The sequence below is a fragment of the Acomys russatus genome, chromosome 25 (assembly GCF_903995435.1).
Source record: "Acomys russatus chromosome 25, mAcoRus1.1, whole genome shotgun sequence".
NCBI classification, from domain to species: domain Eukaryota; kingdom Metazoa; phylum Chordata; class Mammalia; order Rodentia; family Muridae; genus Acomys; species Acomys russatus.
Window position 1 is genome coordinate 25187407 of NC_067161.1, and position 17192 is coordinate 25204598.

Below are 17192 nucleotides of genomic sequence, written 5' to 3' on the forward strand. Positions count from 1 at the left end.
TCAAGATAATGCCATGTCAGAGGCAGTCCCCGCTCTCCCCACAACCATGGAGAATGAGCTATCCATTGGCTAGATCTGAATAGGAGGTCTAGGTTTACTGCATGCATTGTCCTTGGTTGGTACAGCAGATTGTGCAGGCCCCCCTGGGTCCAGATCCTTGATGGCACTGCCTCTAATATGAACTCTGGTGCCCTCAATTTGACCACTTCTCATTGGATGGGGGGCCTGGTAGCACTCAGAGGAAGAGGAAGCAGGCTATCTGGATGAAACCTCATAGGTTGTGATCATATGGTAAGGGAGGAGGTCCCCTTCTGTCAGTGGTCTAGGGAAGGGGAAAAAGGTAAAGGGGGGAGGGGGACAGAAAGATAGAAGTGAGAGGATAACAATCAGGATGTAATCTGTATAAATTATTTAAAAAAGAAAAAAAGAGATAAAGCCATGGGCTGCAAGAGAGAGGCCAGCCACTGGGGCTGGCAGCCTGGTTGGGCCTTCAGGCTGGTATTGACAGTTGTCTGTCCTTCCTACACCCACCAAGAGAAATGAACATACTGGTGCTGACTGTTTTGCTAATTCTCTAGTGAATTAAATAGGGCCATTTCAATAGCAGGGCCCAACTGGTCTCACTTTTAAAGGGTGATCATGTCTCCCTAAGGTGTCTTTGATGAAAAAATAGGCAGATTACATGCAAGAGGGCTTGGAAATGGCATTGCCATAGAAACAAACAGTACAACACATGGCCACAGGATGGGGAGGAGAGGAAGGAAGACAGTCTCACAGTGACCCGACTGAACGCATTCATCAAATACTCCATATCAAACCTCCACTTGGCCAGAGCTGCCCACCATGGCCCTTTGTAGTGACCACATCATATAAGCTTCTGTTTCAACATCTGAGCACCCCACACACTAAATATCAGGTTCAGGGAAGGCCACACGTGTCCTTACCTAGCCCAGCATAATTTCCAAGACAGCCTGAGGATGAGTGTCAGGTGAGTGCAGCTGCCAGGAGAGGGGTACTGTGGTCCCGTTTGTCTTTATTTCTTCTGAATGGTGATCTATAGAATCCTAAAAGAAGTAAACCGTGACTGACAGGGCAGTCTTTTCCAGACTCACCCCAACATCTAAGTACCACCATAAGCCTACCTTCACCCCAAAACAACTTCCTAGGGTTGATTCTGGTACTAAATAAGCTAGTGAGTATATTAGCATATACTACTAAGTCCTTGGTACTGTGTCTAGCCTGTAGCGGCACCTAGATAATATTACCACTGAGGGGACTTCCAGAACCTTGACAGCCAGCAATCGGCACAAACTTGATCCAAGAAAAGGACAAAAGAAAGGCCAATGGATGGGGTTTAAAATTGTATGAGAGAAGAAAAAAATTAAAAAGACTTAATTTGTGGCACTTGACTTCAAGCTCCAACACAGAGCAAAAACAGGCATCAGGGGAAGATCTGAGAAATGCACAGTGGAGAAGCATCTAGGGCCATTTGACATGTGACCATGAAAATTATAATAGCCTGGAGGCCACAGAACAACCAACCATGGTGTCCATGCCCCGAGTCTTTGGTCCACATTTGACAAAGCCAATGTCTCCCACCACATGCACAAGCCCCTCTGCCTTGCCTTGTGTTCACAGAAGGCTATAAATATGAACCACTTGGAGCAGTTCAGCTTGTCATTTCAGGAGACACTGTATTAAGTCCCCCAAATTCATGGGCAAGAGAGTCATAAAACAAGAGTTCAAGTGTCCCTCAGGCTCCGAGTGAACTCTGGTCACCAGAGACGATTTATGTGTCAGCAAGGGGGGATTCATAGCCTCTGCATTGCCATTACTGAGCTTGGGACTCTAAAAGGTGATACCCTTGTTCTCATTTAGCCTTCATTAGATTTCACTCACCTTCCTCAACTTCATCTACTGTGTACCTCATTCCCAACAAAGCATCCATCTCGCATAAGCTAGGGTGCCCCTCACTGCAGCTCCCAGGTCCTGTTAGACATGCCTGTGTGATCTTACCTGAATAAGGTAACCTTCTGGGCCCTGTTTTTCTCATCTAAAAAGGAGAAAGAACAGTAAAAATAAAGGTTGCCTCCTAGCTAGGTAGATAAATGATCATAGATGTCTGGTGCTGGCTCTTTATGGGCACTCTATACATGTCAGCCAATAATATGAAACACATTATTATTAGAAATCTTCGGTGAGGGGTAATAATTATTGTCAAAATGGCTTCAAAAGCTTCTTTGCATAATAAATGTAATATGAATCTATAGGACAGCATATTTAACAAACACTCAGCTTACCCAATTCTAGCAACATAAATGCAGACTTTCCCATCTTTTAGCAAAGTTATCACATAGTAAAAATAAAAGGTGCATGAAACAATAAGGTGACAGAAGCGTGACATGCCAACAAGCCATGCAGCACTGATGTGCACTGCCTTGGGGGTGTAAAGAGGGAGGTAGGATTCGCATCTGCTGAGGTTACAAGAAGTTCATATGCACTGTGCTGTGTGGTCTCAGACCACACACACACACCCTCAGGCTGTTGATTCATAATCCAGTGGCCATAGCCTTGCAGGGAGGCTCCTGTGACTCCCTGTCCTGTGAGGCATGATGTGCCTGTGGCCATCACTTCTCAATGATGGTCTGTTATAAGTTATTCTTTCTGAACATGGCAGCTACATAGTCAGTGAGGTTAGAGATGGGTACCATCACAAAGCCCAGAGCTTTAACACCTAGGATGCATATGAGACCCCAGTATAGCCTCTGGATACAGGGTGGCACTAACATGAGTGCCCCACTATTAGGGATGCTCAGCCCTAATGTGTTGACTTCAGATTGGATTCCCTCATGCCACTTCCAGCTGCCCTGGATGGAGCTGAGTATCTCAAGTGTGGTCAATGTCACTTACATCCCACAGTCTCTCCAGCCCACACATGGCTCCTGACTCCCCCTGTTCCTATACCTCAACTGCTCCTTTAGAGAGAGAGTTTCCTCAACTCCTTCATGTCTTGCAAACTCCTCCTGTGTGGTCTGCTCCAGCCAAGCAAGTATAGACAATAAAGAATTTTAAGGTGGGAAGAAAGTTGTACTGTCTATCCCCTCTCCCTAGCCCTGGGCTATCTTTAATACAATCCCTTCCTCCTCAGTGTCATTTCCTGGGATCAGGTAAAGAACTAAGACCACCCCACCCTTTTCATGACCTACTGCCTCTCACCAGACCTTCTGCCCAGCCACCAAACACATATCTTATTTGTATCTGCTAATGAAATGGTCAACTACCATAGTTTTTAGTCCTCTGTCACTTCAGCGATGCTCCATTCTTCTCCAACCTAGAAGCAGCTACAAGGAGGAGGTTGGCAGCTATAATACCAGTGTAATGAATTTCCACCTACCGCTACCAAAAGTCGCTCATCACATTTGAATAATCTGAGGTTAGATTAAGAAGAGGGCTGGTGAGCTCTCTCATTCAGTAAAGTGTTTCTCAGAAGCATGAGGACCTAAGTCTGGTACCCAGAAGCCACATAAAATCTGGGCACGGTGGGGCTTTTTTAATCCAAGAACTGAGAGAGCTTAGACAGGCAGATCGCTGAGGCTCAAAGCACAGACAGCCTAGCCTACGTGGCAGGTTGCAGGCCAGTGAGAGATCCTTTCTCAAAAAGAAATGTTAGACAGCACTTAAGCACTGACAAGAGAGGTTGACCTCTTACCTCCACCTGCATGCACAAACACATGCACCTGAAAGCCCTTGGAGACATGCATGCACACACATATAAAGAAGAAAAGTAATAGTTCAAGGCTATACAATATGTAAAAGTTAGAACTATGCTTCAAATGCTGCTCAAGTGACTCCAGTGTTTCTATTTTGCCATAACTCAGACCCCCACATTCAACTTCCCAAGCAAGCAGGCACTGTAAGCAAGCCTGACTTAGCCACAGGCTGTAGAAAGAAAGAACAGTGGGTCTAGCCTGGGCTTTGTCACTGCACATGTTGGCCAGACATCTCCACTTATCCCAGCCTCAGCTTCCCCACCTTAAGAATAGGGAGAGCACTGCAGATCTGGGTACACACTCGGCCTGAACTTTGAGGTTACATGTTTCTCTGAACTTATCCTAACAGCCATACTCTGGGGCAGAAACTATTCACTATACTGAAATGTTCTGAACCTGGAGAGCAGTTTATATTTGTAGAGTTTCTGGAGTTTACACATTATTATGGCCTGGGACTATAAAGTAGCATGAAGAAGAAAACGTGAGGGCACAAGAAGGGTGGGACGCCCTCACTGCGCCATGACTGGTCACTTCGGTCAGCATCATGAAGGAAGCTGTATCTAATGAGCACTAAATACAAAGCGCTAAGTGCAAGCCCTCTGGTGGTGGATCATGCCCTTGTTCCCATCCCATAACCCCATGCGGTGATGCAGGTAAAGAAATGCAGATTCTGAGAGGTTTGACCAAGGTTTCACAGATGATACTCAGCGAGGCTTAGATTCAAACGTACTCATTTAAAAAATATGTTTTATTTCATGTTTAATTATCTGCATGTGTGTGTTTACATTTGTGTATGGTAGGGGGAGTGCAGGTGCCTACAAGCCAGAAGAGCCCCTGGAGCTGGGATAACAGGTGGTTGTGAGCTGCCAGGCATGGGTGGTAGTGACCAAAGCCAGGTTTACTGCAAGAACACTATGAACTCACTCACTAAGCCGTGTCTCCAGCCCCAGATCACATCTTCTTGGTGGTCCCCATTCACTTTAGATGGCCATCTGGGACATGCTAGACTCCGTACTTGTATGCTGAAGGACAGTCCAGGTCAGGTTGGCATCTTTCTATTAATGGTTAGTTCCATAAAACAGCTTATTCCCTGGGCAGGTCTTGTCTTCACCAGTTCCCCATAGTTCTTTGGATAGAACCGAGTTATGGGAGGGATGGAGCCTTGAGCACCCTCTCCTCCATCTCTCGCTCTCACCTTTTTCCACACAGCATATGGTTGGTTAAAAACCTCTCTTGCTGTTTATTGCCCTTGTTTTTTTAAAAGGCCCGTCTTCTCTCAGAAAGCTGTTTAACGCTGCACCGCATAATTTCTCCTCGAGGTGGAATCTGCCAGATGGAGTCTTTGTCCTAAGCCACGTGACTTTCTCTTATTTTTAAACAGCAGTCAACATTGCAGGAAACTAAAATAGCAGAGAGTTCCCAGGTGCAAACTCACTGAGAGGGAAACAGGCAAGAGTCTATGCATGCATTCACCTGGGGCAGCTGTTCCAAGTGGGCCATACTTAGGAGGGAATGACTCCAGCTGGCGGCTCCTAGCCAGCTGCTGGTCACATCTGACTGTCACTCAAAGTACAAGCATGCCACTTTTACACTTCAGCTAAATTCTGCTACTTCTCACCTCCCTTGGCTGGACACCCTTGGGCTATGCATCCCTGGCTGCTCATCGGCAGACATGCCTCTTGACAGATGGTGACGAAGTGTACCCTAGAGCACTGGACAACCAGAGCAAAGTAGCCAAGTGTGAAATGGAAGTGTCCCGAAAGGCCCAGCAAAATATGCGTATCATGCTGTAACATAGCCGGATTAGGTTACTGAACATAGCATTTTATAATATAACACTACTACAAATAAAATTATACCCAAAATGGATGTACCAAATAAGGAGTGTCGCATATACCCGTATTAAACTGCATGCCCCCTGAAGTACTTTTTTTTTAAATGAATACCTATAGCTCCAGTATCCAGTCATCCTGCGGGGACTCCTGGAGGTAGCATGGGCCTGCTGGAAAAGTACAATGTTGCTGGGCACTTGTTTCAGGAACCACACTCCAGAACCTGTTTGCTGAGATCCCTCTTTTCTAGACGTGGGGGAAGGTCTAGTGCAGTTGGGGTTTTCGGTTACCAGTCACTGTTGCCTGATCCCAAGCCACAGAATATAATGATAATCCTGAAAATCACAAAGAACAGTGACATGGGCAGAGTAGTAACAAGCCTACTCTACAGAAGTGAGGAGACAAGCCTCCAGGAGTAACCATGATTGTTGCTTCCCCATCCTGCTGTGTCTAAGGAAAGAGCTGATCTTCAGAAATAATTGTCTAAGATGGTGCTGGCCTCACTGGGATCCAAGGAGTATCCCAAGGAAGATAGAGCACAACTCTAGGGATACGTCTAGTGTATCACGGTGAAGATCAAAAAGGCAACATTCCAGCCCAGTTCAGACATACATTCATAAGTATGTGCACACCCAAAAACCATCTCTAGGGCCTTCTGCGTTTCCTTGTTTCTACTTGTATCCATGCTAAGCAGTGGAGACTTTTCATTGGGAAGTGGGGAGAGCATATTTGTTTTCACTGACAGGGCGCTTTGGCCTTAACTTTGCTCTAAATGCAGCAATTCCACCAACCTTATTTGTCCCAGCTTTCAGAACAAAAAGGCTCTGAAAATGATAGTCATGCAGAGGATTCAAGGATGTTCTCCTTAAGCCTCAGATCACACGGCAGGTGGGATGCTGAGGTTCTAGCAATCAACAGACACCCCATGGTCCCAAAGGCTTCCTCTCATAGGGCACAGAAGTCAATAGCCTGCGGGGAAGTAAAGAGAGATGGAGCTAAACTGAGGGATAACCCTTTGTCCCTTGGGCAAGTTTGCTGTAACATTTAAGAATCCTTTTTGTGCTTTCTCTCCAAATGAAATGAAAATAAAAGCAGTAGAAAACCAATCCCACTCACTTGGCACTGAGAGTTTAGTCCATGTCACAGCCTGTAAAGAGCCTTGTGCCGGAGCACTTCACAGGTGACCCAGGGCTGGGTTGCTGTGGCTGTTTTGGTGGGTGAGTTTCTCCCCTAAATACACAAATGAGCACATTTTCAGATATACATATGAAATGATAAAGGATAACAGAGCTAATAGGACTGCCCCTATTCTTCACTTTTAAGAAGAGATGTGGAGTACCACAGGTATGTGGATGAAACTATTCAAAAGTCATGTGGAAATATGATGCATGATTTATCACATAAGAAAGGAACACTAATAAAATGCTACAGAGATGATCCAGTAGCGATGTGGATATTTTTGCCATGACGTAGAGCAGGGATGCTATTCTGATTTCTTAGAGCCATGGAGCATTTCCACAGATCCTACAGTACCTTTGAGGTGTGAGACTGCTTACCAAACTTAACATCTCTGATGGCTTTATACTCTGATGAGGTCTTCCTCCAGCCTTCCCGATGGAGGAAACTTCATTTCAAAGGCCTGAGAGACCCTCCTGCAGGGACCATGTGTGACCAAAACAATAGGCTTGTAAGAAGGCTTTGCTGAGAGTCTCTGGGGGACCCCAAGAATAGAAGACAACAATCCCTTCATCCTCCTTGAGTACTTCTGTTCACATCTCTTACATGTGGATTCGTCATGGCCAGGTAGCTCAGATTCCAGCAGAAACAACATGTCCAGAGGGACTCAGCATCTGGTGGAAATGGCCCAGAAGTAAGCTGTCTCCCCAGGCCTAGGCACACTTAGAGATATCAACTTCAAGCTAGCAGGAATAAGATTAAAAAAAAAAAAAAAAAGACCACATGAGGAATACTGGTCTGGTTTCAAACCCCACATTGAAAGAGGAACATCAGAAAAACAGTCACAGAGGACCAATGCCTCTAGGATAGGTCTTGAAACTGCATGATCCAAGGACTAATTAAGGATATATGTGAGATTCGGTGTGCCTTGGCATGGCAAAAAGACATTATAAGACCGTGAGGGATACTTTTCTAATAGTTCTTTAAAAACAGAAAATAAGAGCTTCTGGATTACTTAGGAGTACAAAATTTGTTAAGTAGTTGGCTGGGTAAAACAAAGGCTTTCTGATATGAGAGTTCTGTGTAAATGCAATGTCCTCTTGGGAAGGAGGGAACACAGGGGTGGGAGGGAGCTAATGCTGTTATACCAGCTGGGAGGAGCTAGCAATAAAAGCTGTGAGTTTTGACATCAAACTGGATACAAGCTCAGATTTCAACTCTAGTTTTATAAGACTTGAGAAGAAAAAAAAAAAATGATCCTAAGTCTCATTTTCTCTTTCCCCTTCTCAGTAAGATTTAAGCATCCTCTCTTGGGTCCTCTTTGTTACTTATCTTCTTTGGGTCTGTGAATTATAGTATGTTTATCCTGTGCTATATGGCTAAAATCTGCTTCTAAGTACGTACATACCATGTATGTCTTTCTGAATTTGGATTACCTCACTCAGAATGATCTTTTCTGGTCCCATACAATTGCCTGCAAATTTCATAATTTCCTTGTTTTTAATAGTAGAGTAATATTCCATTGTGTAAATGTACCACATTTGTTTTATTTATTCTTTTGTTGAGGGACTTATGGGAAATTTCCAGATCATGGCTATTACAAATAAAGCTGGTATGAACATAGTTGAGCAAGTGTTCTTGTTGTATGGTAGAGTACCTCTTAGGTATATGACCAGGAGTAGAATAGCTGAGCCTTGAGATAGAACTATTCCAAATTTTCTGAGAAAATTCCAGATTGATTTCAAAAGTGGTTATACAAGTTTGCACTCCCACCAACAATAGAGGAGTGTTCCCCTTTCTCCACATCCTCGCCAGCATGTTGAGGAGAGTGGTGACAGGAGGGCAGAGGGCCTACAGAGAGAAGAGAAACCATGGGCAGGGACACCTCTGTGACAAGCTGGAGCCTATGACAGCGTAGCCTTCTGGGAAGACATGGGGTGACTCTAGCTAAGACTCCTAATAGCAGAGGTCATGGAGACTGAAGAGGACGCCCTCTAACTAGACAGGACTCCTAGTGGAGAAAGGAAAACACCAATCCACCCACAGAAACTTTGACTCAAAATTTACCCTGCCTACAAGATGTGCAGGCATAAAGCTAGAGCAGAGATTGAGGGAATGTCCAACCAATGCCTGGCCCGACATGAGACCCACCCCATGGGAGAGAACCAACCCCTGACATTATTAATGATATTCTGCTGTGCTCACTGACAGGAGCCTAGCATAGCTCTCCTCTGAGAGGCTCTACCCAGCAGTGGATCAAAATAGGTGCTGAGACTCGCTGCTTTGCATGAAGCATAGGGAGTTTTATAGAAAAGTGGGGGGAATGATAAAGAACCTGGAGGGGACAGGAACTCCACAAGAAGACTAACAGAGCCAACTAATCAGGGCGCAGAGGGGCTTGCAGAGACTGAAGTAAGGATCAGGCATAAACTGGACCTAGGTCCTCTAAACAGATGTAGCCAATGGGCAGCTCAGGCTTCATTTGGGTCCCCTAGTAAGGGGAGTGGTGGCTTTTTTTGGCATAGGCTCTGTTGCCTGATTTTTGATCACTCCCCTCTGACAGGATTGGATCTCCAGGCCACAGGGAAGAGGATGCACTCAGTCCTGATGCAACTTGATAAGCTGGTATGGGTGGGTAGGGGGCCTCCCATTTTCTGAGGAATAAAGTACTGGGAAAGAGGAAGAGAGGGTAGGACCAGGAGGAGAGGAGGGAGGGGGCTATGATCAGAATGTAAAGTGAACTAAATAATTAATTAATTAAAAGTAATGATCCTCAGTTTCTTTATTTGTGAAATTCTTTTATTTATTTATTTAATATATTTTATTAATTCATATTACATCTCAAATGTTATCCCATCCCTTGTATCCTCCCACTCCTCCATCCCTCCCATTTTCCCCTTACTCCCCTACCCTATGACTGTGATTGAGGGGGACTTCCTCCCCCTGTATATGCTCATAAGGTATCAAGTCTCTTCTTAGTAGCCTGCTATCCTTCCTCTGAGTGCCACCAGGCCTCCCCATCCAAGGGACATGGTCAAATACGGGGCACCAGAGTTCGTGTGAAAGTCAAACCCCATTCTCCACTTAACTGTGGAGAATGTCCTGTCCATTGAGTAGGGGTTCGAAGTTTACTGCACATATTGTCCTTGGCTGGTGCCATAGTTTGAGCAGGACCCCTGGGCCCAGATCCACCCATCATAATGTTCTTCTTGTAGGTTTCTAGGACTCTCTGGATCCTTTTATTTCCCCATTCTCCCATGCTTCTCTCACCTAGAGTTCCAATAGGATGTCCTCCCCTTCGTCCCACTTCATGGCACTAGCCCAAGGGGCATGTCCCATGAAAGTCTTTATTTGTGAAATTCTTATGTCTACACCAATGAATTGTCATGTGAGTGAACAAAATGTTGACACTAGTACTCAGTGTTTTGTAAGTGTAAAATTGGCAAGTTTTGATGCTACTGCCATTAGCTAAGTTTGATACATTATAGAGGGGTGAGTGTATCATTCCTTCCCAGTTCCTCAGTCCTCTGACTTCTCAGTGATGGTGGGTCCCATGCTATCAAATACTATGGTATCTGCTTACTAATGCTCTCAATGTGTCTGGAGTTTTCCAGTTTGGCAATGTCCCAAACCTCCTTAAGGACCAATATCCTCACTTTTACTGCCTCTCTGCTCCCAGCAGTTGAGAACAGCCCTTCTCTCTATCTCTGTTCTTTGTACCTTTGTTTTCTTCTGTTATAACTAGTTGTTATAATGTCACTGTTAACTTCCCCCTTAAAGTATTCTTCCTGCCAAGAAGGAAGGGCTCAGCACAATACCTGGCCAATCATTGGTAATTGTTTAAAATTCTAAATAATCACAGAAACAAATCTTTTATTAGTGAGACTTTATAAACCATGACCAAAGGCAACTTAGGGGAAGAAATTTTTATTTGACTTACAATTTCAGGATACAAGCCATTGCTCCAAGGACATCAAACTAAGAACTTAACAGTGTCATATCCATAACCAAAAGCAGAGAGAAAATGAACGCCTAGATGCATGCTTCCTTGCTCACTCTCTCTCTACAGGCTGGATTCAGTCATTCCCCTTTGTTCTTACACCACTCAGGACTCCCACCCAGTGAAGGATGCTACTTACAGTGGGCTGAATTAACCAATAACCAAGACATTCCCCTACAGACATGCCCACAGGCCAACCTGATCTAGTTAGTTCCTCAATGGAGACACTTTCCTGGTGATTTTTAGATTGTGGCAAGTTGACATCTAATGGACACCAGTGCACTGAGGTCTCCTAAAGCGCACTGAAACCCCTGTCTTCCTTGCACCCCAGAAAAGAACAAAGCTACATGCAGAAGCGCTGGCAGGACGTGCGTGTGGGAGACTTTGTTCAGATGCGCTGCAATGAGATCGTCCCAGCCGACATCCTCCTCCTTTTCTGCTCAGACCCCAGTGGAGTCTGTCACCTGGAAACTGCCAACTTGGATGGAGAGACCAACCTCAAGCAGAGGCGTGTTGTGAAGGGCTTCTCACAGCAGGTAAGCGCCTTCTATGTGACCTTCATGAGGTCAGAGACAAGAAGCAAGCTCATCTCTCAGAAAGCAGAACCTACACTGGCCAGAAGAGAGGTAGCGGGTGCCTCTGTAGACACTCAGTCCTCCGAGCAACCCTCTGGGTAGCTATCATGCTCACTTCACAGATAAGGAAACTAAAGCTAAAAAATGTTGAAACCTGCTGGAGGACTGAGTTTGTAAGTGATGGCTAACTTTGTCTACCTGGAGAACCTACCCTTGTGTTCAAAGCCAAACCCTATGAATGCACAGTTACAAATGCAGCCAACCCTCTCCTCTGTTCTCAGCCTACCCTCAGATATGAACATGAATCTTTAATATTCCTTGGGCTCTTCCTTAACTACAGAAAGGTAATAGTAGTTATTTTCTGAGAGAGAGAGAGAGAGAGAGAGAGAGAGAGAGAGAGAGAGAGAGTGCATGTGTGTTACAATATGGGTGTATGTGTGCACAAATATCTGCATCCAGCACATGTTTATTGACATAGGAATCTGTGAGCTATGCTGGCTGGCCGGCAAGCTCCCAGGACCCACCTGACTCCACCCATGAAGCACTGGGAGTACAATCACATACCATTCTGAGATTTTTTTTTTTTTAAGTGGGTTCTGAGGTTCGAACTTAAGCCCTCATGCTTTCACAAGCATTTTATTGTGGGAGCTGTCTCCCATTCCCATTTTTCCCTCTTGTGTAGCTACCTTATTGACAGCACTAATCCTCTCCTAGGTCAGGGAGCCATTGTTGGCACCTCTGTTAATCAGCATCAGCAGAGCTGGATGGTAGAGGAAACACAGACCATGTGGTGGTAACCACCTCTGACTCTAGGTTTTGACAGAGCTAGACTTGAATAAGCTGTCTCATTTTAAAGAAGTTATCATTCTCTCATAATTTGGTTCCTTTATCAGGAAAAAAACAGGCAAAAATAATACCTTTCCCTTAGAGTAACCCTGAATTGCTTAGCATGGACAGAACACTGCAAGAGACTCATAAAAAGTTGCTATTAATATCAATGGTTTTCATAAACAGTTTCTGTTGGCTAATTGGCTGTGATATTCTGGTTTTCAATTACAATCCTCCTTATGGGGTTTGATTTCTAACCTTTCTCTATTGACAGACAAAAATAATTCCATCACTTTTCATTCTGCCAGCTTTTAGCTAAGGAAAAAAATTAAATGAGCCGGGGAATTTAGGAGAAAGAAAGCGAATGTTCCACTCCTCCATAGGCTCATGAGCTGTAGTTCTGTGGTCTACATCATTTCTCAAGATTGAATTAGTATATTTCAATAGTGCCTCAGCTTGCCTCCTCCGCAGTACCTGATAAGCTGTTCTCAAAATGCCTCCTATACAATTGGCAGTCATCATAATTCTGGTCTCTCCTCTCCACTTATGGGCAGAAATGCTAACAGGAACCCCATAGCTCTGCTGTGAGAATGAACTGGAATAAAAAAAAAAAAAAAAAAAAAAAAAAAAAAAAAAAAAAAAAGAGCAAAATAAGAGCTTGGTGCCTACTACGTACGCAGGAAGTGGTCTCTATGACTAGAAGCCACCTTTACCAATCACTGTTGCTGCACTTACTTCGGTGACCCCCCCATAGCCTCTTGATCTCTAAGCCCCCATTGATCTGGCTTGGCTACAGGGTTTTACTTTCCTTGGCTCGCCCCGCCCCCATTCACTGAGGAAGGCAAAATCGGCTATACAGTCACAAAGTCCTCCAAGGCAGGAGGAACAATCTAGATGTGGACTTGAGGCCCTGTGACCTACTTCCTTGATCAGAAACCTCTTTAACGATGTTTCCAGTAAAGGTTATAGGTTATGCACACCCTCTACATGTGCACAGGTGACTCTGACACCTTAGTCCGGGTACAGACAAGGATCTCTGAAACTTGGTATTTGATTCTATTAATTTTCCTTTAAGTGCTAGAAATAATGTACTTTTATTTGCATAGACATCTCTATTGTAGGCTCTGTAACTTCATCTTCACCTAATTTTGAAGCTCATTTCAAAGCTGTGGAATTTCAGCCACTGACTTTTCTTCTGCCTTTGACCTCAGCCCCGGACTGTTTCTTGTATATGAATCAGCTACTTTGGGATTTAACTAAAGGGAAGCCAGGCGAATGAAGTCTTTATAGCACACCACTACAACCATTCGATTAAATAAAGATTTCAAATGCTCACCCTGAATTCTCATCGGGTACTTGGCATTTCTTAAAAAAAGACAAATTCATATGTGTGAGAAAAAAAAAAAAAAAAAAAAAAAGAAGCTTATTGACTTGGCTTGCGAAGTTCTTTGTCCTTGTCCTAATTTTCCTTTTGCTGAAGAGCATTCGTGATTCACTAATAACAATAATAAACCTGAGCCCGAGGTAAGAGCTTTGCATTGTTAACTCGTGCTCACAACAGCCAGCAGATGGACGCCATCATTGTCTTCATTTTACAAATAAGGAAACTAGAGCCTAGAGAAGTCACCCACAGCCACTGAGTCGTGGAGTTAGAGCCAGAATTGAAGTCCATGTTTGCTCCTAAAGTCTATGGTACTAGCCTTCTTGGCCCTTTGGCTGCTAACTTACATTTACAGAGCGGTGCATACAGGAAAGCCCTTATTTATCATTTACAGATTCTTTCAGAAATAAGTAGCAGGATGCCAGAAAAACTAAAGCAGTAGGATTAAAGGATTACATCCCAGCCCACTCTCTATACAGGGGGAGTCTTGGCTACACCCTGCTCCCGTTTCTCCCTATTATCTTTAATGCATAAGATGTCTGGATAGGCGCAGAATTTGCTATTAGCTAATGCTGTACCACAGACTTCCCCCAATACATTGAACAAAGATACAATGAGAGTTACAAGGACGGAGGACACTGCAAAGATAAATAAGATCAAAAGATAAGAGTAAACATATTTTAAATACTGTATCATGTAGGACTCCTCTGATCCTTTAATAAGCTCCAAGGAGGAGAAGGAGCATGTAGTTTCCTGAATATTTAAGCACAGAAATCTATTCCAAGGGATGGATCGAAGAACTGACATAGGATGGGTGGGATCACCCCTTAGAGGTTTGCTGCAGATACATAATGGGCAATAGAATGCATCATCACTGCGCCCAGGGAGCTTGCACAAATATCTACACCCTCTCCCACTGCCACAGTAAAGCAATGACTGACAGGACCTGAGCATGCATACCTTAGAAATGTCCCCCAAGTTATCTTCATATAAACTGACTGACACCTTCTTAAAAACTGGAACAAAGGAAAGGCACTGTTCCAGTGCAAAACAAAACAACAAACAAACAAACAAAACTCTCTCACCATCGTAAGAGCAAACTGTAAACTGTCATCCATCCATGTGCCTTTTACTGCATGGCCATATTTTTTGAACACATTATCCTCCGGGTCCACAGAACCACTCTGTGAGGAGGTCATCATTACCCTCATCTAAGACGTGAAAATTTGGGATAACAGGAAAGGGAGAGCTCACTGTTGTCTGAGAAGATTTTAAGCACCTCCTAATATGATTTGTGTAGAAGTTTAGTGTCTTGAATAATGAGTTTCGGTGACTTTTGTTAGCTTGTTTTCTCTCTAAATTCCTGCTTTCCATGAGACCCTCACTACTCACTCTTCTCTGGGCTCCTGTAGACCTTGCTGGCTCTCATTCTTCTTCACCACTGTCTTCCAGTTAATCAATTTACTTTCCCATCCAATGCTGAAGATAGTCTAACCACTGCCAAATGCTTGGCTTGGATTTTCATTGCCACTGTTTATCAACAGAGGCGACACATCATGATTGTATCTTCTGTGAACAGCTCAATATAGCTTCTCAGGTTGAAATTTATACTGTGCTCTTTATGACTTCTTTTGCCAAAAGCATTGGATTTTCCTATTGTTTTCTTGTGCTTTCGTTAACTGTAACAAGACAGTTTTATACAGAGAAGTTTTGTCTTTGCAGTGCAGAGTTCCTTAAGACATCACTGCCCCTCTGATGGCAGCTGTCCTTAGTTTATGCCTCGTGTCACTTCTTTATTTGCTCACTGAGTGTAGGTGAAAGGCCTTCTCTATGGAGTACACAATAACATATTCCTGGGGTCGAAGAGAAAATAAACACAAGGGCAGGTGATGGGCTATGCCTGTGTATTCTAATCAAGAATTAATGACTGAATGGCACAGTCTTTGATAGACAACTCTACTAATAACTCCTTTTGGAAATGATCAGGGACAAAAGTCATTCTTTTTCTAATATTTGGTTGGAATGTCAAACCCATACACTATTAGGGAAATGTCACAGCCAGACCTTAAGATTTATCAGCCTTGAAAAAAAAAAAAAAAAGAAAAGAAAACAGAATATTCATCTACTTGGAAAAGGGAAACTCAGTCTGCAAGGAATCTTTAAATTCCCATTCACATGGTCTTCCAGCCCAAGCTACATTCCTTTGTATGATACTGGCTGTGGCAGGAAGGCTGTCTAGGGTGACAGGGGTTGAAGACTAGCCCCTCCTCCAGAGACAGAGGGAAGTGGCTGCTCATTTCACCAACCAGGAACTAGAAAAGTTGTCAAATGCCAGTAACCACCAATAGCTTCAGATAGGATTCTCAGAAGTTAGGGGTTACTTCATTTGCATTCCAGGAAGGAAATAGTCATTTAGTTCCACAGCTGAGAGGTGACAAAAATGTGCTTTCATAATTTAGACACTCTAGTAAAGCATGTTTTTTCTTTAAAACAATGAGTCATTGTACTCAACTCAGAGTCCCAAAGTGGGAGAATGTAACAGACAGGACACCTTGGCCCACAGCAAGATAAGAGCAGGTGGAAGAAAGGACTTCAGCAGCTGGCTTTTAAAAAAAAGAAATGGGAAAAGAAATATGAGCAAACAAGGAACAGTGGTCCACCACAACTTCAAAAAAATAAAGCATGTACTTGTTTAACCAGTTATGTTGAACGACTTGATAATCCATTGTGAAAATAATGGAAAGTAAATCTAGAAAAGTAAAACTGGAGGAACATGCAAGGGGTTTCCTGTTCTAACCTGCTCTAGCTGTTAAACTATGCTCCAGCTAGATTGCTTCAGCTTATACTTCCTGGTGGCCAACTTGCTGTACCTGGGGCACAGGTCAGCAAAGAGTAATGCAACCTGAGAATTATTACACTCTGACATTTGGCCCACTTTGTTTTGTTTTCAAAGGTACCATCATAGACACACCTGAGTGAGACTGGGAACTCTGCGTTGTTTTATGGCTCTAGTAATCGTTTTGTGTCAATAGCCACTTCTCCTTCCTGAGTCACTTTCCATTTCCCCAAGACTCATGTCCTGATACGCAATAAAAACTCAAATTCATGAATGAGGGAAGAAATGCACGAGAGTGTAACTTTGAAGACAGTTTTTAAGAGTGGGCTGTCCTAAATTTGCCTTCTGTTGCTGTAATGAAGACATGGCCAAAAAGCAGCTTGGGTTAGAGAGAGTTTATTTCATCTTATAGCTTATCCATCATGAATGGAAATCAGAGCAAGCACCCAAAGCAGGAACTATAGCAGAGACCACACAGGCGTGCTGCTTACTAGCTTACTCCTCCTGGCTTACTTATACACCTCGGACCACCTGAGTAGGGATAACACCACCCGCTGTGGTCTGGCTCCTTCCACATCAATCAAGAAAATGCCCCCACATATTTTCTCATGGGCCAATTTGATGGAGATAATTTCTCATCTGAGGGGGAGATAACTCCTCATCTGAGGGTCCTTCTCCCAGATGACTCTGGCTTGTATCAAGTGGACCAAAGAACTAATCAGCACATGAGTCAAAGAAGTCTTGTGAGAGAAATGGCCTTAGTCCTACAAACAAACATTAAGATTGTACCTGGG

At 43.8% G+C, this 17192-nt stretch overlaps 1 protein-coding gene across 1 annotated transcript in view; it reads left to right on the plus strand.

Annotated features, from left to right (window-relative positions):
- Atp10b (ATPase phospholipid transporting 10B (putative)) overlaps positions 1 to 17192 on the plus strand; it is a 97650-nt gene that overhangs the window by 11550 nt on the left and 68908 nt on the right. Inside the window, exon 3 of the mRNA XM_051167629.1 lies at positions 11110 to 11314. Within this exon, the coding sequence (XP_051023586.1) occupies positions 11110 to 11314 (205 nt within the window). The remainder of the gene's footprint in view (positions 1 to 11109; positions 11315 to 17192) is intronic.